The sequence below is a fragment of the Amblyomma maculatum genome, chromosome 9 (genome assembly GCF_055883805.1).
Source record: "Amblyomma maculatum isolate TAMU_Amacu chromosome 9, ASM5588380v1, whole genome shotgun sequence".
NCBI classification, from domain to species: domain Eukaryota; kingdom Metazoa; phylum Arthropoda; class Arachnida; order Ixodida; family Ixodidae; genus Amblyomma; species Amblyomma maculatum.
In genome coordinates, this window is record NC_139352.1 from 91974009 (window position 1) to 91998556 (window position 24548).

Sequence of the window (24548 nt, forward strand, 5' to 3'; positions counted from 1 at the left end):
GTTCCGTGACCTAAGAATTTCAATTTTGAAAGGGCACATATGTTGAATGTATAATCCTAGATCACAAAAGGCACTCCTCCCCTATGGTAGTGCTCATTGGAGGTAGTAAAATGAGCAGTTGCCATGAATTGCCTCAATTACACGTTGGAAAAATCATGTTGTCATCAAATGTCTCAGAGCGTTAAAATACAAGCACAGCGTTTGCACATGTCCGGCTATCCTCCAGATAATTAGCAGTTGCAGACAGCCTGCTAGAAAAGAAAAAGATCAGTAAAAAGCAAGATAAGCAAGATCAGAGGCTGACAACACTAGTCATTCTGTGCATTCACAAAGTATCCCATAATCTTAAGACGGTTGCAAAAAGATACAATGTAAACATGCTCTTCTCCGCATCAAGTAAGCTCTAAAAAAATTTGTCCAATGATGATGAAAGAGCAAAAGCCGTATTGTAGTATCAAGCACCAACTCTGGTTCACCCGGTGCACTACAAAGGTAGTTTACAGTGTTCCACTCACTTGTAATAGAGTTTACATTGGTCAAACGGGACACTGTTTTAATGAGAGAGCCAGGGAGCAATATGATCAAGTCAAAGACGGTAAAGGGAGTAATCTTGCCACTGAATGCAGAAACTGGAAGTGTAAGCTAATTTTTCGAAAAACCAAGTGTCTGGGGTGCGAGAAAGATCAGACTGAAATAGATATTGTTGAGGTATATCATATCAGAAAAGCGGGAGATCAAGCGGGAGATTTACATGGAAAGAAAAGGACAGTAATAGCCAAATGTGTAGACGTTACTTTCTTAGAGCAATAAAGAGAAATAAAGCACAGTTCGAATTTAGTGCCATGGTCACTGCAACAAGCCTCAGCAAACGTTGCCATCCTCACTGAGCTTCCACGCCTCTTACAATAATTTCCATTTTCAAGTGAAAAAGTGTGTGATTTCCTCATGCTGCAGTGCTTTTGAAACTTGTTTATTGAAAAAAAGTATGGCATGATTGATGGAATTGAACTCCCCACTGCCACTAACCACCAAATCGCAATTAAATTAGAGATTTATTAACTGAGTTTAGTTAACCATGTAATTACTAAAGTTTAGCCGTACATTGTGCCTGTTGCATCAGGAAATGCATTCCTACAATCGATTTTTTCTAGCCTCCCCTTATCCAGAATTTTTGAAAATGTGCACTGAAACACCCAGTAATCTGTATATGCAGCTTTCATGAACAAGATATTTACATTAATAAAACATGCAGAAGTGACAACATACTCAAGCAAATCAGTAAGAATTATGAATATGATGAACATGTTATCCACAGAGCATGGCATGCACCTTTTTCACAAACATCTGAATTACTTTATTTTGCAAACCCTAATTAGGTACTCATTTTTTCTGTTAAGAATTATTAAAAAGCATTAGATTACCAGTGCAGCTGCCACACCATCATCTTGCAAGGCAGCGTCGGCTGCCTCCAGCTCCTCTATGGTGTAGGCGGGCAGAGCAAGGGCGGGAGGAGGTGCTGGTGGGGAGACTGACTGCGCAGTGCCTGTGTCTGGCTCTCGGTCCGACCGCAGCAGCAGGCTATCTTCAATGCGCTGCACGCGCTGGATCAGCTCACGCTGCTGCTGTCGGACCTCAAGTAAAACCCTCAGCACCCTGAGCACTGCAGCTGTAATTGAAGCAATCAATAATTTCAGTGAGAGTACAGCTTCCTAAGGCCGATAGCATAACTTATGCCCTAGGCTCCAATAAAACAGTATGAGTGTAAACAGCAAGAAGCAACATGATGCTTATGCTCCTAACTTTCTACAGCTTTCACAAAGACACTCATAACACATGCATCTATCTATTCCTTGCCAGCCTAATGTAAAGGTTATAAATGTCATCACACTGATGAACACTTAGGTCAAACAGAGCTCCTCTACGTGTGACAGATAGCAGATGAGCTGCGATATTGTTCTGCAAATGCCTCCTCAGTCTGGGCTTCTGCCAATGGTTATGGCACTTCAGAAGCATTTCCACTGCTACTGCATTGCGGAAAGGATTAATGTATTCTTTTACTCTCATGAGAAGCACATGCTAATAGGGAGTCAGAAATCAGAGCAGGCCTTCGCCTGTAATTTAGCTTTGCATCATCTGAAAAGTGTTTTTCATGGCAAGATGATATTAGAAAAATTCTGGAGGTAGGAGTCTGTTCTGTGTAACTATAAGTACTTTTGGGAGCTAATGCATTACACTTGCTGCAGCAAAGATCCCTATTGCACTGTTGTCCTTGGCTGATAAACAAAATGCAACAAAAAGGTGAATCATGTGTCAAGTTCCACATCAGAGGACAAAGTAAAGAATAAATCCAAAATGAGCCCACCACCATGTGGACGTAAATAAATACAGGAAATATATAAGATACAACAACGTTAGCCCTTGGGCCAGTTGGTGCATGTTGAACATAATTACAGGGGTGCCAGCGGAAACACAAAGGTGCGTACACAAGAACGAAGAGGTAGCTACAGACGGATGCTGGACTATCAACTGTGGTTTATTGAAGAAGCATTGCCGCACAAAAATACACATCCGACGCATGCGCATCTGCAGCACCACCGCAGATGCGCATGCGTCGGATGTGTGTTTTTGTGCTGTAGCTACCTCTTCGTTCTTGTGTACGCATCTTTGTGTTTCCGCTGGCACCCCTATATTATGTTCAATATTTCAGATAGGCTTTCTTCCTACATCTCTGAACTGCAGGCACTGCACACAATTGCCTATTGCTTATGACAAAAAGGAACAACACAGAATTCTGAAAAAGGAATACTAAGAAAAATTTGCCACAGTAATTCATCACATTCCAATGCAAAATGCAGTGCATAAAGGGTGACGCACAGTTACATGTTTCAAAGGCTAGGAGCTACCTTATAGTCATCTGCAATATCACTAAACAGAAAATTTAGTTCTGATCAGACCTCCAAGCAGGTAATCTTGTTTTGCATATCTTTTACAAAGTAACTCCGCAAGCTGCAAGGTACCACTCCTAGGCTTTCTTTTTGTTTATGCACTAATCAGGGGTTCTCAAACTGGGTTCTGCAGAGCTCAGGGGTTCCACGAGCCTCTACTGCCAAAGAGCAAAAGTAACCCTATGCCGCACTGATGCCGAAGCAGGGGGCAGCCAATAACCTGTGAGTTGCTGCGTGATTCTATGCACAGTCCACCTGGGTTGGACACTAGAATGGAATGTAGTGCTGGTCTTGTGACTAGTTTACTGTTTCTAGTTTTGCCATCTGGTTTTTGCTTATAGTTTCCAGTATAAGTGAGAGGTAGGCATTGAATAAAAAGGTGGTTGCCAAAAGCAAGAATACAAACAAGTGCTTACAAAAGTGAACTAAACAACAAAAAAAACAGGGTGGGTTCATGATCAAGCAACACCAGATGATAGCGATTTGAGAAGGAGGTTGGGGGGGGGGGCACATATATTGCATGCCAACTGGGATTTGCGAAGACTCCCTTTTAATATCCTGTTCCACGAACATGCTGGCAACATTTAAATGAAGTATTCAATCACAATGGCATAAAGCAGACATATGCCTCAAACGATGCCCAAATATTAATCCACGAGCTAACTCGCTGGAAAATCAGCCTGAAACAACTGCCTCTTTCAAACAGCAAACTTGTACCAGCATATATGTCAAACATGATCATATAGTGACTCATTGTTGGCATCTGTCAGCAAGATAAACATGACGTCATACATGGCATACAGTCCTATGTGAGATGCTCTGAGAGTACTAGAATAAATAGTGCAAGCGTTTTTGTGTGCACTAAATGAACGCATTTTGTGGTAAACACTGTTCAGCTTATTGCCACTTTAAGTTGAAGTATGCAAATAAAAATGGAATTTTAAGTCAGAAAATGTGGCACCATCTCTATAAAGCGGGCTGTTTTTTGCCGACCAACTGACATTTCTTGCTAGGCACAGACGAATTTTTGAGAAATAAAAAAGGTCATAATTTTGCTTATCACACATAAATCTTGCTGTATGCAAGAAAAGATGAATGGCAGCGGATGCTGCAGAAAGTGGTTAGACTGCTGAGATCCTTCCTAAATGAGAGCGTGCCACCCTGTTGGTCTTGGGTACCTTATAAGGGAGTGCACAGGGGCTGCATGATGTTCAAATTAATTAACATGGAACCACTGCACGCAGTACATTAATGGTGATGGCTTTCTGGTGATCGTAGGCAGAGGGAGGCAGCAGCAATGCCAGGATCCAAAAGATGAAAACAAAAGTTACAAACTACAGCAGCCAGTGCAGTATGAATGACAAAATCTGAAAGTGAATGGAAATACTAGGTTGTATATTTTAGCATTACTTTGGTTCAGTAGGGACTGTCTTTGAAGAATACCAGTAAACATTTTCAGATTAATCACTTTCAAAGAACATAATTTCAGTCTGATCGTGAACTCCGTGTAAATACCTTCCTAAATATTTATTCTCTAGATATTTCTGGCAATGCCAACTTCAGTTCACTAGCATAGGATATACCGAGGAAAATAAAATTTGCTGCTTTTTTAAGGCTAAACAGGTCTAACATCTAGCTAAGAGCATTACTTGATAGTAGAGAAATAGGAGTGAAAATCAGACAGGGAAAAATTGGTAAGACAGGACAAACATTTGTCCCATCCTCTCACATTGTCCCCATGTTTGGCTAGCATTCCTGTTTTTTGCTCTAGGTTATTTTACATTAAAAAAGAAAACAAGGTGAAAATTTCACCTTCAACAGTCCCACTTTCATTGGCAGCCTCGGAGCTCAGGGCTGCATTTTCAATGCCGACAGCTTCGCAAAGCGTCACTGCTGGCACTTCAGCGCCTTCATTCAGAGGTGCTGGAACACAAACATCATTAATGGTAATGCAGGAGGCACAAAAAATAATAAACGAACTGTCCAGATTAAAGGTAGAACGAGAGGAAGAAGATGTTTTACACGGTATGAACTAGCACTGAACAAGGGTAAGTGGAGTACGCCTCAGTTCGCAGGTCGATCCAACGTTTCGATAAGTGGACTTGTCTTCGTCTAGCCGTAGACAAATTCATTTGTCGAAACGTTGGCTCGACCTGCAAACTGAGGTGTACCCCATTTACCCTGTTCAGTGCTCCTTCATACTGTCCAGATTAAAGTGAGGTGGTGCTTTTGTTTGACCATTCTTTGCCAGGTAACAGTAAAAGGCACCTGTTTCAAACCCCAAGTTGTGTTAATTTATGCAACCCAGAAAGACAGCAATTCCCAAAATGGACCTCCCAGCTTGAGTCGCATGGAACAGTGGCGCCCGTGCACACGCATCAATCATGCACACTATAGCAGAAGAGTGACTAGGATAAAAAGTCCCCCGTCTGTCAAATATATCCCAGCAGCACTGTTTCAAACCCCAAGTTGAAACCTCGGCGGTGATGCAGGCATTGCGAAATCAGGGGGTAGACGAGCCGTACGTGAAAGTGCTGGAAGATATATATAGTGGCTGCACAGCAACCATAGTTCTGCATAAAGCAAGTAACAAAATTCCCATAAAGAAAGGTGTTAGGCAAGGAGACACAATCTCCCCAGTACTATTCACAGCTTGTTTAGAAGTATTCAGAGACTTGGAATGGGAGCAGTTAGGGATAAGGGTAGATGGAGAATACCTCAGTAATCTGCGATTTGCTGATGACATTGCCTTGCTAATCAAATTGGGGGAAGAATCTGCGATTTGCTGATGACATTGCCTTGCTAATCAAATTGGAGGAAGAACTGCAAATAATGATTGATGACCTAGACAGGAAAAGTAGAAAGGTAGGCTTGAAAATCAATATGCAGAAGACTAAGGTAATGTTCAACAGCCTCGGGAAGAAACAGCAGTTTACATTAGGTAGCGAAATACTGGAAATAGTAGGCGAATATGTCTACTTAGGACAGGTAGTAACCGCAGATCCGGACCATGAAAAGGAAATAACAAGAAGAATAAGATTGGGATGGAGCGCATTTGGCAAGTACTCGCAGATTATGACTAGCATAGCAGCTTACCGGTATCTTTCAAGAGGAAAGTATACAACAGTTGCATCTCACCTATGGGGCTGAAACGTGGAGGCTAACCAAGAGAGTTCTACTTAAGTTGAGGACAACCCAGAGGGCTATGGAACGAAAAATGGTAGGGGTAACATTAAGAGATAGAAAGCGTGCAGAGTGGGTCAGAGAAATAACTCAAGTTACCGACATTCTAGTAGAAATTAAGAAGAAGAAATGGACATGGGCAGGACATGTAGTGCGAAGAGAGGATAACCGATGGTCGCTGAGGATAACAAACTGGATTCCAAGGGAAGGAAAGCGTAGCAGGGGGCGGCAGAAAGTTAGGTGGGCGGATGAGATTAAGAAGTTCGCAGGGGTCAAGTGGATGCAGCCAGCACAGAACCGGGTTAAGTGGAGAAATATGGGAGAGGCCTTCGCCCTGCAGTGGGTATAATCAGGCTGATGATGATGATGATGATGATGAGCACTGTTTCACTTTTGTTAAATTCACAATATTCTGCAGCTGCCATCAAAAGCCATGGTCCATGCAAGCATTTTTGCAACACAGCAGTGCCATTTGTGAAGAGGCATTACTGCTGCTGTACTGCACTTTGAAAAGGGCTATGCAGGCATCATATTATAGCAATTCTTCAACACTCCTGACATTGTGCACAAAGCAAAGTACTTGATATAGCCATGGAAAATTATCAGTGTTAATAAGTTTTTACCTCTCAAGTACAGACAACCATATTTCTGGCATTCATCACGTAAAACTACTGTGATGCAGGAGGTTTTTGGCAGTATATAGTATCATTCAATAATTCGAAAATTTTTCTTGATCCCCTGAAGGCCAAATTAAGAAGATATTACTATTTTTTTCCTTATTCAAGGAGCAAAATTACTCAATACTTAATGAGCATGTGTTACGTGTACATCTGTCCATGCTTGCCTAACTCAAGAAATTTAATTATTCCAATTTCAAGCAGTCTACTAGAAATTTCAACACTGCATCTTTACCTCTTGAGTAAACTAAAATTGCCCTACAACTGCTGGCAACTGGCAGTTTGCCAAGAAATGGTTACTGACATCTGTATACTGACATGAGAGTATGCGGTAAATGTGTTCTATTTCTCTGAGAGTGCAATGAGCTACAGTTGTTTTTTTTTGCAGCTTTTGCAAGCACACTCTGCCATATATTCACAATCTTAACTAAAATCAAGCTTATAGATTAAATGTAGATGACAATTCATAGCTTACGAGATGATGGCAGCTCCACTTCCACGGGCCAATCTTCATGGCCCTCGTTTCCTAAAGAAAGAATTGCACATTAATATCTTCAGTATGCAAATAATTTTTTGTTAATTATAACTCCAGGAATTATAATTACCAGAAACTGCTGACGTCTCCACAGCGGAAGTAAATTCGTATTTATGCATCTTTTTTTCGGCGCTCTTGTAAGAGCCTGCAAAGAATTAATATGAAATGAATGAAATTTGTACTACACGTGCACTACACCCATGATGATTGGACAACACAGGAATTGGTTGAGGATTTCTATATTGGACCAAGATAACTGCGTAGGCAAAAAAAGTTTTCTAAGTGACAGGGAGATTGCCTTTCTTGAGAATGCTTGGAGGTTGCATACATATCTGAGTGGGCTTTAGTGTTGTGTTATATGGTTTATCTGTATCAACACTTTCACACCTTTGAGTGTTTCTTTATATACCAAAACACTGTTAAAGAAAACCCTTAATTGTAAGTCAGCGCTTGTCCCATGTTTTCCTTTCTCTGATCCCTCCTTCTTTTCTTACGCTGTTGTATCATGACCATAGGTTGGTATACAGCTAGTTGGTATAGCTGTGCCAACTAGCATGGCCAACTCAATGTTTTGCTAGGTTTACCTGTTGTAGAACTGGCCATGTTTACTGAAATTTCTGGCATAGCTCACTGCTCATAAACGTTAAAGTTTGAAAACATTGAAGTGCTGTTTATTTCATTTTCTTAAATGGTTAAGGCACAGACAAGTGCAACTACTTAGGCCATTGCCTCAACGAAGTGGTTTTCGATCAGCCTATGACAGATCAAGCAACCATCTGCTGATCAGCTTCATTGGCATTGCGGGTCTGAAAGCACTAGACTGCTGTAGCTGCCGGTATGATGCGGCAGATTGCCGCATAATAAGCTATATGTAAGACATCTATTGCCCAGCCCAACTGGTCATGCCTTTATGCCGGCAAAAACACATATTACATTTATTGTTTGCTTGGTAGCAATGTTCGTCAAGCACTCCCCTAAGATGCACACTGCTAACATGGCTAGTCATGTATAAAAGGAAAATAAATCTGTTCTTTGACATATTACCTCATTGCAGACGCTCTGCTGTCTGTCATGACATCTTGTGAGCATTTAATTATGGCGGTCACTCTTAATGGAAGGGGCTTCCTGATCACAGTTACATATCGCATTTTTTAAAATATGCAACAACCCCGGTCATCGAAACTTGGAAGTAGGATCATAGACTTCCATAGAAGCACAAACATGCAATTGGTTTAACGACCTGCCCTTCTTTATAAATTTCATTGATATCATTCCTCAACACTTGGCCATAACACATGCACATCCGAAAGTGCATGATACTGCTGTATGTAAAAGAAGTGATAGGCTACTTTGCCGAATTGACGCCTGTTCAGCTGCCCTTGTAACTGCAGTCACCAGTCAGTTCAGCCAACAGACTCCGTCCATGTTTGAATGCCATTGAAACACTCATGTGGCAGAGGCATTCTTTTATATTTACAATTAAAACGTGTTTCCGATTTCTAGGGTTTAAAAACTATGCAACACATGGCTACGGAGGAGATGGCAGAGAGCCTTCTTCCCAGGCGGTGTTATAGAGGTTGAGAAGGTACTCTTTTGCGTTATCGGGAAGATTGCGAAGAGCGGAGTAAGTGATTCCATCTTCTCCGGAAGCCGACCGAGTGGCGTTAGCAAGAAGTGCAGCTTCAAGCTCGTGTAGTGTAAAAGGGGCATCGAGGTCATTGCTTGCACAGAAGGACAACATTGTGAAAGAACGCTAATTTACATCAAGTGGGATAGTTTAACAAGCACTGATACTATATTGCACAAGCACATTCTGCACTGCTCTATTTCACTGCATGCACGTAACACAGGGACTCGTCCCAGCAGCAAAGTGCCTGACGCTTAGCTGCTGCAGCACGCTTACTTAAAACTGGAAGAAAAAAAAACTGAACCACATTAAACTTTTCTGTCTTAACTGTAATTAATTTGCATGTTGACTCCAGCAGTTACGCTGAAAACTGTAGGACTTCAAGAATAAGGCACTAGTATGTTTCAAAAGTCGCCTTCGATGGGCTTACAGATAACAGTTCATTCCTCTTTGTTTTTTGATGACTGGCTAAGTGGCTGCTAAATTGCAACTTCTTAGTCGTAATTTAGCCACATAGAGTTGAAGGCTCAAAGAATTTCTTAAAGCGCTATTTACGATTGCTAGCCAGATCATCATCATCTTTACATAGTCTACAATGTGACTATACTTATGGCAAGAGACAACCACCGTCACTGGGCACCGTGTCCACTGGTGTCCGCTGGCATTTCTATCAGCCTGATTCTTTGCCAGGCGAATTACTGCCGTTGGGCTGGCCATAGGCCAGAAGCAATGGCTGTCGCCATCAAGCCAGCCCACCGGCACAGCTGCCAAACTATCCTCTTCATCCGGAAATTTCACCAATGCGAATGGTTTCGACATGCTGCGTGGAGAAAACAGGACAAAATATTACTAGAGAAGTGTAAAATACTTTTTGCAGCCCAGTGTCTAAGGCCTACAGCCAAGAGAATTATTGTGATATTTTCTAAGTACTCCTGTTAGGCTAGCCATAAACTATAGTGCCCCTCTACAACTGACGTCGCTACTCTCACATCCACCTCGTTCTGTGCCGCACCACACTCCTGAACTTTCATCAAAAGCAAGTTGACAGTTACGTGTGTCACAAGTGCTTGCAATCTGGGACTTATTTAAGCAATCTTTCTGCCTGTCGTCATGCGAACGAAATGCACATATCACAGCCAGCATCATAGCATAGAACTTGAATATTGCACTGAGTGCACTTTACCAGGAGCACGGGGATGAAAAAAAATGCAAAATGCAAGAAAAGACCAAACGAGCAAGAGAGACAGGAAACACACTGCTTGAGATTTTCACTCAGTATTTCATGTCACATGTATCCTAACCATGAAAATCAGGTGAAAATTTCCTGCTCGTTTCGTGCTGGCTGGGAGCTACTGGTTCGTACTGGTGTCTGCTGAAAGCAGCAGACGACCCGACGATCTTCAGTTGGCATGAAGGTGTACAAAAGCATGCATTTGAATTTATGAAGTCCCATACAAAAGCTTGTTGCATACACTTACCGCATTTTTATGCATTTCACTAAAAAAAAAAGAACGGAAACTATGTACCAATATTTAAAACATGGTTCTGGTAAGTCTAGGTTACATTATAAGGATTATAGTGGGCTGAAATACAACGGTAGACGATCGAAGAACAGGCAATTTTCCAAACAAGCTAAGCATATGTCTTTTTTTTTTCTCTCGAGCAGTAGACATATAGTGGAATATCGCTATGAGGTATTCCAAGCGTCAGGGACACAAGAAGCTTTATCATTTAGAAGAAACATTTCCTTTATTATAGCATAGTGCACGTTGCTGTTTACTTCTGCTGTCTGCTAGCGCAGCAGACGACGCACGCGTCTTATGATAAATTGGCATTAACTCTCTAAGTGCAGCGAATACAATTATGTACAAGAAGTTATTTTTTTTAAATAATGTAAATAATTTTTATTACGTCATGTATTTCTTGCATTACAGTTTGACAATTGCAGGTTTCTAGCACCTATGACCACGTCCTACGGCTTGAGCCATAGGCTTGAGCCACTTGAGCCTCCACAAGCCAAAAGTGGCTGTCCTGAAGTCTACGCAGTGTAATATCTTGAGGGAGCGCCGAATTTGGCGACAGATGTTCGTGCCTGTGTACCAATGCGTGTTTACGAGCGCGATGCGCCGCGAGTATTTTGCGCTTTTAACATGTTTCGTATGAATTATTTTAGAGCATTTCTACGTAAATTTGAGCGATATGACAATCTGGCAAGACGCAAAAGTGTAAAACGACTCTTCTACAAGGCCTAGCACCGCGCTGCAATTGTGGGTAAAAGCTTACTTCTCTCTCGTGTTGTGGGTCTTCACGACTTGTGTAACGTGTTAGGGCTCAGGTCCGGCGGTTTTGCTAAGACTCATTTAAATGAATGGAAAACAGCAACGCAAACGGGCACAGCGGTTCTCAGGCACGTAAGCCCGGCAATGATGACCGCCGCTGATCAAAATCGAGTGAACTACCAAGTGAGGTGATCACTTTTATTGGCCCGTAGTTCTGCCTAAGTATATTTGACTTATCTGTGACCCGTAAAAACACAAGTCCGATTGGATTGTTGCTACCTGGCAGATTTGCGAGGACTAATTTATGACACTGAGGAAGACCAACAGTAACGCAAGCATGTCCGGCAGTGATGGCCACTACTGATGAAAACGGAGTGAACTACCGAAGTGAGGTGGTATGACCCCGTAATTCTAAATGGGCCGTATTTTTGTACGCAAGTAAAAAAAAAAAAAAACGTGACCTTAAAAGCCTCTGATTGTTAGTGCTGCCCGTGAAGCGGTACTATAATAGTTACGTTTAAACTACGAAGCAAGCCCGGAGATATATAAACAGGCAAGAAAAAAAAAACGCAGGAGCTCCGGCCGAGCTAATGCGCTACGCCGCAGTAGCAGTAGAGTACGATGTTCGTTTTCAAAACTAAGTTATGTTTGCCTTTACTGGTTATGGTTATAGTTCGAGGAGCTACATCGCAGTGCAGCTTTGCGAGAAAAAAGCTCAGCTGCTCAGAGGAAAGCTACTTTCGCCGGCAGTTTCGCGGGAGGCAGAACGCGCAGTACTGATATTAATGCTATAGTCGATATATTTAATTTATTTTCGCCGCTTACCTTGGTACAAAAAGGAGTACTGCGCTCAGAGCGGCAAGGACGAGAACGGAGCAAATCACGGACAAAGGGATTTTGTGAATACTTCTATGTTAATACGTCATTGTAGCACATCTAAAACAATCCAGAAAATCTTTTTTTTCTTCAGTGCTTTGGTGTTGCTATTCTGCATATGGCAATTTGTTATGATGAGAGCATTGTTGTTTTCGTTGTGTTGCTACATTAAACTGCACTCTCACATCAAAAATTGTTACAAGTTGTTTTCTTGAAAATGGATTTTTATGAAAATTTTAGATGCTAATCACAAGCAACTCTTCCGGGTGTGATAACCTTCAATGAAATTTGTACTATTGTGTAACATGTTTCAGATTTGCAAAGTAATGTAGGGAGGGGCTTCGTTATGACAGACAACAAAGGAGCCAACAGCCATTGAAACAAAGGAAAGCATAAGGGATTCTTTTTACCATTCTCCTATGCCTCCCTTTGTGTCTGTTGGCTTCTTTGTTATCTATTGTTTAGATTGGCAGCACGGACATTGTATCAGGCACTGCGTTTGAAACTAGAAGCTTGGTGGAAAGCTGAATGTTTCCCTAATCTGCTTATTGGTGCCTGTTTCGACATTCACTGTGGAAGCTATGTCTTGGACTTGGTCATGTTGTCTGTGATGCCACCTGAATCCAATGTACAGAAAGGTTATTACAGACTTGCTTGCAGAGTACTGGTGACCATGAACTCTTGCTAGCTTTCCGGTAATGTGTACCACATTAATTTTAATGGTATACACTGTGTAGCAGCATTTGGATGCTCGATCTGTTGCATACACTTCGATACGATGTGGGCTGTTCACAAAAGCAATTAGGTAATATAATCCTTGCGACACTTGCTGCAGCGTCACACAAGTGCCCACTTCATCACTTCGTTATTGACTGCACTGTTTACAGTAATGCCAATCGAAGCCCATGTAGGCTAGCTTTCAATGATAATTCGTTTTTGGATGTCTTGATACTAGTATAGCTACTGCAGCATATAGGTGTGTCTTGTGTGGCATTCCATACAAGACAAAAGCATTCAGCACTGAGCAGCCAGGTCTGGCTAACGGTGTGTATACCTGTAACCTCACTGGTAGCACCAGCACTTACGGCCTCATGCTAAGGCCATGTACTTACACTGCTCTTAGAAATGGTGTTCTCAGTGTTGAGTGAACACAGTTGGTATGTGTGGGTTTAGGTTCAATATGCACTAGTGCACACAATGTGTGACCAACCTTCACCCTTTCTCAAGTTCTGGTGGGAGCACCATTCATGAAAAATTTTCATTAAAGGCTACGTGATTATACAGTCAAGCCCACTTATAACAATCGCACGGATGTTGTTCGTTGTATCCAAAGTTCATGTCAAGTGGACTCCCTTATTTCAGCCAAAAGAATGCAAACTGCTACAAAAGTGGCATTTGTTTTTTTCCAAGAGTCGTTTTTGGACATCTGTTTATTCAAATCGGACACTATCAAGCTGCCTTCTAAGCTTTGCAGCGTGATCATTAGCTCCTGCCCGAAACAGTCTGAGGACCAGCTGCTTAATGAACGCGGAATAGCAATAGCTAATGAGGCGCTTATGCCACTTCGTAGTTTGCCCCCCAACTCTTCGATTCTCCACAAGATAGCAGTGCCCAAGCTACTACAGTGCATGTGTGCACAGGACATACTACACATCTGTTTTCTTGTGCGCAGCCTTCACGTGGCACCAGTGCAGAAGCACGAGATTCGACTCTGTCAATGACACACACGCCGGTCCTGGTGGGCGAGCACCGCATACCTCGACTATTATTCATAACTCAAATCGGAGATGGTGGTTTTTGACTGGTCCTTTTACGTGATTGCCACTCATTTGCTTTTACATTAAAATCTTTACCCATCCAGGGTACACATGTGCACCGACAGACCTTGTAACCTGTCCTATGGTAGGTGGACACTAGATGAGCCAATAGCTGGGATGTGCTCGTTGTTCTCCGCATTCGCAGCAAGCGTGCGTCTTTCAACTGCAATGGTGTGGCGGGTCACCAGGCTTCCCCTTTCTTTTTATTGTAACAAAGTGGTATGGTCACGGTTGTTCATTTAATCTGAGACAGTTTCGTAGCCCTAATGCATATTTTGACGGTACCCCCCCCCCCTCGTTCGTAACGAGTGAGCGTTCATTATAAGTGCATCTGTTATAAGTAGACTCGACTGTACTACACTTGACCTGATCACGTGTGGATTCTCACCACATGCGTGGTTCATGAGTGGCTGCTTTCAAAATGTAAATAACAGTAGCATGGTGTTGCTAGCATGTTTTTCGGAACAAGTCCTTTTCTGTGCAGCTAACTTCATGGCGCCATCTGATTTGGAGCTGGAGCACACCTGCGGTAGTACCACAATCTCAAACTAAGGGGTGGCCAAGCGAACTGCAGAGCTTATGTAGGCATAAGTAATAATAAAGCATGATTCATGAAATAAAACCTCTGCCGTCATCATTGTTTTGGTTGTATGGCCCAAGGAAGCTGCTGCACCATGATTCCTAGGCTAAAAGGACTCCATGAAAACAATGCACCAAAGTCTGACTTTCTGCAGCTCATGACAAAAACCCAGCTGCTACACATTCCATCAGCTACTGTTACTAGTAGCTGCTGGTGGTTCTAATACTACTGGGAACCAGTAGGATGCCAGCAGGAAACGAGTGAGAAAATTTTTACGGTGGTTTGCGATAGAAAACTCAGTTAAGTGGGAGGGTTACTTTCTTGCTATTAGCAACTGTGCTGTGCTGTTTTAGGTTGTTTTTTTTTCATGTTTATTGAATACATGTTTTCTTCCAGTTGTTACCCCCCCCCCCCCCACTTCAGCAGTAATGCCCTTGAGGTGCTGCAGGCACCTGTATAAATAAATTAACGAATAAATAAATAGATAAACAAACTCCTGGAGCAGATAACTGGCAGGATTTGCATTGCTTCTGCAGCGCTGAAAAAGAATTGTGTTCGCTCAGTTGCTCTGCTCACATTTGTCTCATCACACAAGAACTCGCAACGAAACAAAGCACTGCCGTGGAAACATTCGTCATTCAAGCACAAGACATGTAGGCTGGTTTCTTTGACAGCGCATATATTAAATAGCGATTAGCGTTAAAACGCGAAAATTGCGGTGAAAAGCTGTCGACTACTTCGCATTTGCCTGTCCTCGCAACCATGACGAGCAGTAGTAGCATAACATTCGTTTAGCGCCAAAAATTATAGGCTTGTTATAATATCCATGCACACACCCGATATAAACGAAACCTCTCAGAAGCGATGCACAGAGACGCGTTAATCAAAATACAACCAATGATAGATGTCTACGGACAGATAAAAAGGGCTACTCGCGAGTCGGGCTCATTGTTACTCGTGGCATTAAGTTCACAAGTAATTAGCTGTTAATTGACCACTAATATGCAAGGGGATGAAGATCAACATGCATACTTACGTAAAAAGTTCCTTCGTGCTCCCGTGGGTCACCCAGACGAGTCGCCACGCCACAAAGTTGAGCCTAAAACAAAGCAAGCGCTTCGTAGCCGACGGAGACGAACCACGAAATGACCGGGGGAATAATGGGATAACGGGTTTGCGCGCTAAAGGGGATGCCCAGGGATGCCTACAGGGATAGTGCGTAAAGCAGTGGAGGACAGCCTCTTTGAAGCTGAGTCCTGACAACGGCACCATAATTTGTTTTTATGTTCTTACTGCACTTCAATTCTTTTTTTAAAGAGCTACACATCGTGTTTTTTTTTTGCAAGTTACGAAAGCAAACACACGCGTGTTTACCTAATGCCGTAGTGCTGAAGTAGATGAAGTTGTACACAAATGGATGTTATAAAGGTAATATGCATTATTAATGCTCATGGGTGAAATTGCTGTGGCTATATCTAAGTTACGTACCGCTCGTAACGGTAAATCCCTTTTACTTTTTTCTGCACAATGTTGGCTTTCTTTCGTGACAACTGTTTACTGTTTGCAAGCCTTTTTTTTTCTTCTGCACAGTGTTGGCGCTTCCGGGTATTTCTTTTTCTTTCTCTCTCTCTATCCATGCGTCCGGATCGAGGAAGTTTTTTGCATAGTGTAAGAGAGTAGTGCTTCGAAGCCTGGGCCGCGAAAAAGCTCGGCTGGTGTGCTCGGAAGAGGTCACCAGAGTCAGTGGACGGAGTAGCGGCAGGCGCGCTGAAATTTTGTAACCTCAGTTAGCATTCAGGCACCTCTAACATGATATATGCTTCTTTTCGTTATGTAAACACCTAATTCTGAGCTGGTGTAAATTTGCACACTGCCTTCTGCGCAAATAAACTGTATTTGCTATTCCTATATGGGAAATGTCTGTGCTCGAGCAGAAGACGCCTCGCTCGCGCGGGGCATCGGAAGCGCATAGTGATATGCAATTAAAGTGCCATCCAGTTATAGTGCGCCGCCAACAGTCTTTCTTGTACTTTTTGTATCAGCATCAGATGTTTCGTAGACAGCTTATACCTACGGCGTATATGTATACTCATACTTGCTTGCCGATAGTTGATATGCATCCCAAGCTTACACCAGTCACATGCGCAGTCGTTTTCCTGCGCTTCATCGCTTATACATTTTTTGTATCTTACGTGGTGTTTTAGAAGTATCCTGGTATAGATGGATGCTGCTTTTCACAAACGAGATAGTCAACCTGATCATAATTTATTTATTTATTTATTTCAGATACTGTCAATCCCCATTGGGATTTTTACAGGATGGGCATATAATTGAATAATGACTACAATAATGGCGATACAAAGGGTACAAATACATGAATACAGAAAAACAAACAGGTAGCAGGTGATAAACAGTGTCATACACAGCATATCTAGGTAATAATGCAGTTAAACAAGGTAAATAATGTAGTAATACGATAGCTTTCAGTTAGAGTATTGTAATTGGTTTGTTATATTTGGTTCGAAATGGTTTACGTGTTGTGTAGTAGTTCTTCAAGAAGGGTTTCAAATTTCGGCAATGATGTGCTATTGGTGATGTGGGGATCCAAATCGTTCCATTCGGTAGTTGCACGTGGAAAAAATGAATATCTAAAACACTCGGTACGCAAAGAATATTATTTGAGAGTTTGTGGGTGTTTATGGCGGGAAGGTCTGCATTTATCTAAGGATATATACAACGAACTCTCTATGTTTAGTGAATTGTGTAATAACTGGTGAAGTAATTTTAGTCGTGCAAGTTTGGCGCGGTTTTGTAAATTAAGAATAGAGGCTTTTTTAAGCAATTGGGATGGCAAATCAGTGATCCTATATTTGTTAAATATAAATCTAACTGCCTTTCGCTGTACTCCTTCGATTTTGTTAATAAGCTGCTGTGTATAAGGGAACCAAATTGTGCTACCGTATTCGAGAACTGGTCGTATAAATGTATTATATGCTAATAGTTTAGTTTCTGGGGGTGCTTCATGAAGTCGTCTTCTCAACAAGAACAACCGTTTCAAAGCAGAAGATACAATGCTGTTATTATGTGCTTCCCACCTTAGGTCATGTGAGAGGATTAAACCTAGGTACTTATGTTGATTAACTCTTGTCAGTGGTATATTATTTATGCTGTACGTGAAGTCGGACATTTGTTTTTTACGTGTTACAGTTAGGAAGGCGGTTTTTATTTTAGTTCCATTTGCCAATCCTTGCACCATGTTATCACGTCTTGAAGGGCGTTGTTTAAGTCACCGTGGTCCTTCGAAGAGTTAATTTCATTATAAATAATGCAGTCATCGGCAAAAAGTTTGATTTTAACTCTTATGTTAGTGAGTAGATCATTGATAAAGATGAGGAATAAAATTGGTGCAAGGACGCATCCTTGGGGTACTCCCGATGTAACCGATGCAGTGGATGAAATTTCATGGTTAACTGTAACATACTGAGATCGGTTAGTTAAATAGTCCTCTATCCAGTTGACAATGGAGCCGTTGCCTAAGGTTGTTCTAAGTTTGCTAATTAGTTTTTTATGAGTTACTTTATCGAAAGCTTTAGAGAAGCCTAATGCAATTAAGTCAATTTGTTTTTGATTATCAATGCTTTGGGACAAATCATGTGTTAATTCTAGTAATTGAGTGATGGTGGAAAGTCCTCTCCGGAACCCATGTTGGACGGGTGACAGTGTGCTTTCTTGATCAAGGTAACTAGTGATATGCTTTAGTATAATGTGTTCTAATAATTTTCCTACCGTGCATGTTAACGAGATTGGTCTGTAATTTGAAGCATCATCTTTGCTGCCTGTTTTGTGTACAGGAATTACTTTCGCAATTTTCCATTCTCAGTAGATAAGGATTTAAGAAACAATAAATGCAAGTATTTGGCGTTTACGTCGGCATATCTGTGAAGAAAAGTGTTAGGAATATTATCAGGGCCGTTTCCTTTTTTCGTATCCATTGATAGTAGCAGGTTCAGTACTCCAGCCTCAGTTATCGTTGGCATATCTAATGGTCTCTGGCAGATATGATCAACCACCGGAATCTGGCCATTATCAGCTGTGAACACGGACTGAAAATATGCGTTTAAGAGTTGGCGCGCTTTTCGTTTTGGTCTCGCGAACTGAAAGTGTTTTTTTGCTTTTGAGGGTTAAGGTACGTCCAGAATTTTCCAGGTGAATGTTTCATAAAGTTAGGAAGGGTATCTGGAAAATAAATTCTTTTAGCTGTCTTAATCTTTGCTTTCATTTCACTGATGGCGTTCGTAAGCCTGTGTTTTATTTGAGAGTCATTTTTTAACTTTAAAGATTTTTTCAGACTTTTTACTTTGCGTTTCGAGTGAATAACATCACGTGTTATCCATGGGTTATGTCTATTTGATCGTTTGGTTTTTTTTTGGCACATACTTGTTGACACAGTGTGATACAATGGCCTTGAAGCTTTGCCATAGTGTATCTATATCTGTGCCTGGACAATTATAAAGTTCTTCAAATGATTCAAACTCCAATATTAGAAAATTAAGTATGCTTGAATCATCAGCCTTTGGAAAGTCTAAGTAAGTTGTCTTGGAAATGGAGTGAACTGTTGTGACTTCAGTTGGAGTAGTGCATAACGTCAGTTTATGATCTGATATGCCATCTAGAACTGCTAACTTAGTGTCGTCAATTGAAAAATGATTGCTGAGGAAGATGAGATCATGAATGTTAGATGCATTACCTTGAACACGTGTGGGTTCGTTAACAATTTGCAACAAGTCAAAACTAAGCATAATATCAAGAACAATTTCAGAACCAGGAGAGCGGTAGCACATAGTTTCCCAGTTTATATCTGGAAGATTGAAGTCGCCAAGTAGAATAAGTCTGGCTTTTTGTACATGACGCTGCATATATTCGTACAGTGCTACCATTGCACATTCGTCTGCCGAAGGACTGTGGTATACGCAACCAACAGTAATGGTAGTAGTTTCTAAAATCAATTTACAAAACAGTGCTTCAATACCCTCGACCTCCGGCAAGACTACGAAAGGAATTTTTTTGTTTATTAATATAGCCACACCTCCTCCTCGTGTTAACCTATCTCTGCGAACAATTGCATAGTTTGGGGGTGAAATTTCATTGTCACATATATCTTCAGTTAGCCACGTTTCCGTAATCGCCAGGAAATCAGGTTCGAGGCCTATCAGAAGCGATTCCAGTGATTCAAGTTTATTAAGAATACTACGCGCGTTTACGTTCGCAAATGTTATTGATTTCGTTTTGGGGGCTGCTGGGGGCGTAGGTTTGGTCCAGTACCTTGCTGGATTTTTTTCGTTTTTATTCTCTATTGCATGTGCCTTGAAGGGCACTCGACGTTTATTTTCTTCATCCCACTGGAAAAGTTCCCCGTTAATGCGCACTTTATCGTAGACTAGAGCAACCTTTGCACCACGATCTTTTATTTCTTTTACACTATTCCACAATTTTTTTCTTATGTCACGTACTCGGACGGATAAGTCTTCACTGATTGAATAATCTGAATCTTTAAGTTTACGACAGTTTTTTAGCACCAGTGTCTTTTCGCGATAATCAAGAAGTTTTAGTATTACAGGCCTGGTTTTTTCAGCTGAAGGCTTGCCCAACCTATGAATGCGTTCTATTGCAACAGGTTCAATTTCAAGGATGTTCTTGGCAATGCTTTCATTAAACATCTGTTCTAAGGTGTTATTTTCTTCCGGATCTTCTGGAATGCCGTATGCCAACAGATTACATCTTCTCGAACGGTTTTCCAGATCATCCAGTTTTAGTTCCAACGCGGTAACAACTTTCTGCAGGCTGGCGACCTGGTTTGTGCATTCCAATAACTTTTTGTCAAGAGCTGCCGTATTTTCCAACTTCGCTTCAATAGATGTTAATTGTTTCTCTTTGATGCTTTTTATGTCGCCAGCAATTGCTTCCAGTTGTCTGGAAATCTGAGTGAGCTCAGGACCGGGGTTCGTCTCGATATCCCCCGCTAGCAGCAGTAGTTCAGCAAGGTGTGCTGCTAAATCACAGAGTGAAGGACACATCAACCTTGGGCACGGCAGCACAATAAGGAACGGATCATCTGAGCGAAGATATTTACCATAAAGTCTTCTTACCTGCACGATATAGGCGAAAAGATTATGCATCCGCATGCCGTTGTTGCTGCCGTGCCCAATGATGCCGGGTATAGTCGAGCCTTGCTTTATACTGAATGGGTCGCACAGCGCCATCTGGGCCGAAGTGGGGATTCCGTCGATGCAGAGTGTCACGGTCGGTTGTCGTTGGAAGCCGAAGTCGTCAATGACCGCCGTCGCCACAGGCCGGAAGGAGCAGGAGTGGTCTATCTCCCGCGTTGTTGCGGCCTGCGTCATGGGGCCATGATAGTGTTGTGCCGTTGGTATCACCAGCGTAGTGGCGAGGATCTGCACGATATAGGCGAAAAGATTATGCATCCGCATGCCGCTGTTGCTGCCGTGCCCAATCTCTGGTACTATACCTTATTTTATATGACATCGAATTTAAAACTGAAATCAAATATTACACCATTTAACATGTGCCGTAACACAATATACACGTGAAAGCAGCGCCAAACCGCAACTTCTATATGTTCTCAGCTCAGTACCGTTATATAAGCAGTTTCTGTAGCTGCTAAAGTATACATTGAAATCTAGCCAAGCGCGCAGGAGACAGTTGTTTCGAGAATTAATTAGGGGTCTAATTGTTGAGTGGAATGCGAAAGAAGTAGTTTCATGCAAGCGAACATCATACGCGTCGAAATGAAGCGCCTGTGGCAGGTTCGCCCAGTAGAAGCGCCAGCAAAACGAGCGACCCTCAGCACCGGCACTGCCCTTGGCGGCCGCTCCGTGCGGAACAGTACAGTTATATGACCATAGTTCAGTGCACTGGCGCCCACACTAAGTGGCTGCTTCGGCTCCGCACTGCGCCTTCGGAGCACCTCTTTCTTCCAACGTGGTTCCGAGCGCGCGCTCGCTTGTAATCGCTGTGTTTTTGTGGCGTAGAGGTGCGGGCCGTATCCATCTGTTGTCTTTTTGTGCACCTGTTTCGGTCCTCGTCTCTCACCGCTGAGTGTTGCGTTTCGTCATGAGCGCAAAAAGGCGTAAGTACCGCATCTTCGAGAAAGAATACCGGGAGATCTTGCAAGAGCTCGGTATTCCGGGGCGGCCGGTCGATTCTACGTCGTCACGCTTAGAACGCGTGGACAGGAAACAATCGCAGAGTGAAGCATCGTTACTCGACGTTCGCACCCTGCCACCGTCCGAAGCAACCACGAGTCGGAGAATCGGAGTCTGCGCTGACGACGCTTGCACCAGTAGAAGCGGGCCACCTGCAGATCCACCAGCACCATTTGTGCGCAAGTGTGATAATGCATCAGGGAGCAGCACATTGAGCACAACTAGCAGGCGAAGTGATGATGCTTCAAGCTCAGACCTTTCTATGGATGACTCATATGCTGCAGAACATTTAAGAAATGATCATGCCACAAGCTCGGAAGAGTCAAGTGATGAGACATCTAGCAGTCCAGCGGCTGAGAATGTGGGTCAGCCTGATGAAAATTTTCTTCACAGTCTCTCGGCCACTGAGGAGTTGGCTGTCATTGCTAACAAGCACAACATCACACATGCTTTGCTTAATAATATGCTCGACCTTTGCCGTCGTCGCGGGATTCCGGAGCTCCCAAAAGATTCAAGGACCCTGCTGCGGACGCAAAGGAGATCACAGCTGGAGCAGAATGACACATTTGCTCATTTCGGCCTTGCCAAAGGCATCCAGCAAGCGATTGGTCAAGGACCTGTGCCCGAGAACATCAGGCTGCATGCTAACATAGATGGCCTGCCTTTGTATAAAAGCAGCCAGACTGGTTTTTGGCCTATACTTTGCCGCATAACGAACTTCAAGAACTCTGCACCATTTATGGTCAGTGTGTACTGTGGTGCAGGGAAGCCACCTTGTCTGGAGCAATTTCTCGCTCCATTCCTAGACGAAGTCTACAGTCTGAGCAGCAGCGGTTTACTTCTGAAAGGGACTAGTGCCACTGTGACACTGACAGCTGTGATCTGCGATGCCCCAGCAAGGAGCTTTGTAAAGGCAATTATAGGACACGGAGGCTACCATGCTTGTGAAAGATGCAGCCAAAAGGGTCGCTATGTGAAAAACAGGCTGGCATTTTCTGACCTTTATGCACCGCAGCGAAGTGATGTATCATTTCGTGCACAAGAAGATAAGCGGCACCACACTGGTGTTACCCCTTTCACCAAGTTGGATATTGATATGGTGGCATGCTTTCCTACGGAATACATGCACCTTGTCTGTCTGGGTGTAATGCGGCGGCTGTTAAAAAATTGGGTCTCGCAAGGGCACGCTGCCCGACTGAGCAGAGATGAGCGAAGTGAACTGAACAGCAGGTTGCGAGAAGCAGCTAAAGCCTTTCCAAGTTTCTTCCAGTGAAAACGCAGAGGAACAGAGGAGTTGGATCGTTGGAAACCGACTGAATTCAGAACATTTCTGCTCTACCTAGGACCTGTTCTGAAATCTCTCCTGCCAAAAGAAAAGTATGAACACTTCCTACAGTTACATGTGGCTTTGCGAATACTCGCTGTACCTGAATATCATGTAGTTCTGAACAGCTTTGCCCGGGACTTGCTGAGGTATTTTGTTCAGCAGTTCGGTGTGCTATATGGGGTGAAGCAGCTGGTGTACAACGTACAGAGTTTGGTGCACTTGGCAGAGCAGTGTCTTCAGCATCGGCCTGTGGATGATTTCAGTGCCTTTCCTTTCGAAAGTTACTTAGGAAAGGTTAAGAAGAAGCTGAGAACTACGAACAAGCCACTGGCACAGCTCAGCCGCAGGATGTCAGAAGCAAGGGAGTGCACACAGACTTGTATAAGAGTTGACCGACATGTGAAAGTGGGCGACTGCTTCTTAATAGACAACTGTGCTGTTCTCATTGTTGAAGTGCATGAAGATAATGTCAAGGCTGGCATCTTGCCAAATGGCAGCGATTTCTTCAAAACACCAATTGAGAGCTCTCGGCTACACATAAGGCGTTACAGCGCTCTCAGTCAAGAGGCTAAGATGTGGCCTCTCTCGTATATCAGGAACCAAGTTCAATGCTTGAAGCTTAAATACAAGCGAGGGCACATTAGTTTTCCTCTTCTCCACTTGCAGTGAAATCTCTTATTGCTGTTGGTTTGCTTTCATGCCCAAAAGCAACTTAGGCTATGAGAACCACCATAGCGGAAGTTTGTTTTGGTTTGTGGGTTTAACGTCCCAAAGCGACTCAGGCTATGAGAGACGCCTATGTGGAGAACTCCGGAAATTTCGACCACCTGGGGTTCTTTAACGTGCACTGACATCTCACAGCACACGGACGCCTTGCTTTTCGGCTCCATCGAAAAGCGGCCGCCGATACCGAGATTCGATCCTGCATCCTTGGGAACAGTAGTGAAGCGCCGTAACCACTGCGCCATCCCGGCGGGTGCCATACAGGAATTGTCTGGGAAGCTCTTCCACCTTGGGGTTCTTTGATATGCACTGACATCACACACTACATGGGCTCCTTGCTTTTTGCGTCCATTGAAAAAAGGCCGCAAGATAAAACTCACTTCCTTGGGTTCAGCAGCCAAGCGCCCTAACCATTAAGCCACTGCGACGGGTCAGATGGCTATTTCAGCATGAAGAAATATGTACCTCTATCAAGAGGGAACAGCATGGTATGCCTCCGTGTCTTTTGCCTTCATCGAAATGCTGCTGAGAATCGGACTTGCAACCTCATATTCAGATGCAGGCCACAGTGATTGGTGCCAAGGACAGCAACTTGTAGATCATCATTTCTTACAGCCTCACATTGGAGGACTTCGAAGATAACGGCTCTTTTCAGAGCCACCCAAACGTGCTGGCAGGGCTGCAGTTGTGCCTTCGACTGCTCCCCATTTCCACCAGAATCTCTCATTTTATTTAATAAAACAGACATACAGAATA

The 24548-nt window shown here is 42.9% G+C and overlaps 1 protein-coding gene across 1 annotated transcript; it reads left to right on the plus strand.

Annotated features, from left to right (window-relative positions):
- Nucleotides 1-21650: 21650 nt before the first annotated feature.
- LOC146179740 (uncharacterized) lies at nucleotides 21651-23738 on the plus strand. The gene is made up of 2 exons (XM_084580266.1): nucleotides 21651-22941; nucleotides 23032-23738. The coding sequence occupies exons 1-2, from the start codon at nucleotides 21651-21653 to the stop codon at nucleotides 23736-23738; spliced, it is 1998 nt and encodes a 665-aa protein (XP_084436392.1).
- The last annotated feature ends 810 nt before the right edge of the window (nucleotides 23739-24548 follow it).

Bases quoted from the DNA above. Each gene is read 5' to 3' on its own strand.
- LOC146179740 (XM_084580266.1), top strand. From the start codon at position 21,651: ATGAGCGCAAAAAGGCGTAAGTACCGCATCTTCGAGAAAGAATACCGG. The intron at 22,942-23,031 runs GCAGAGATGAGC...GCAGAGGAACAG, and splicing joins AGGGCACGCTGCCCGACTGA to AGGAGTTGGATCGTTGGAAA.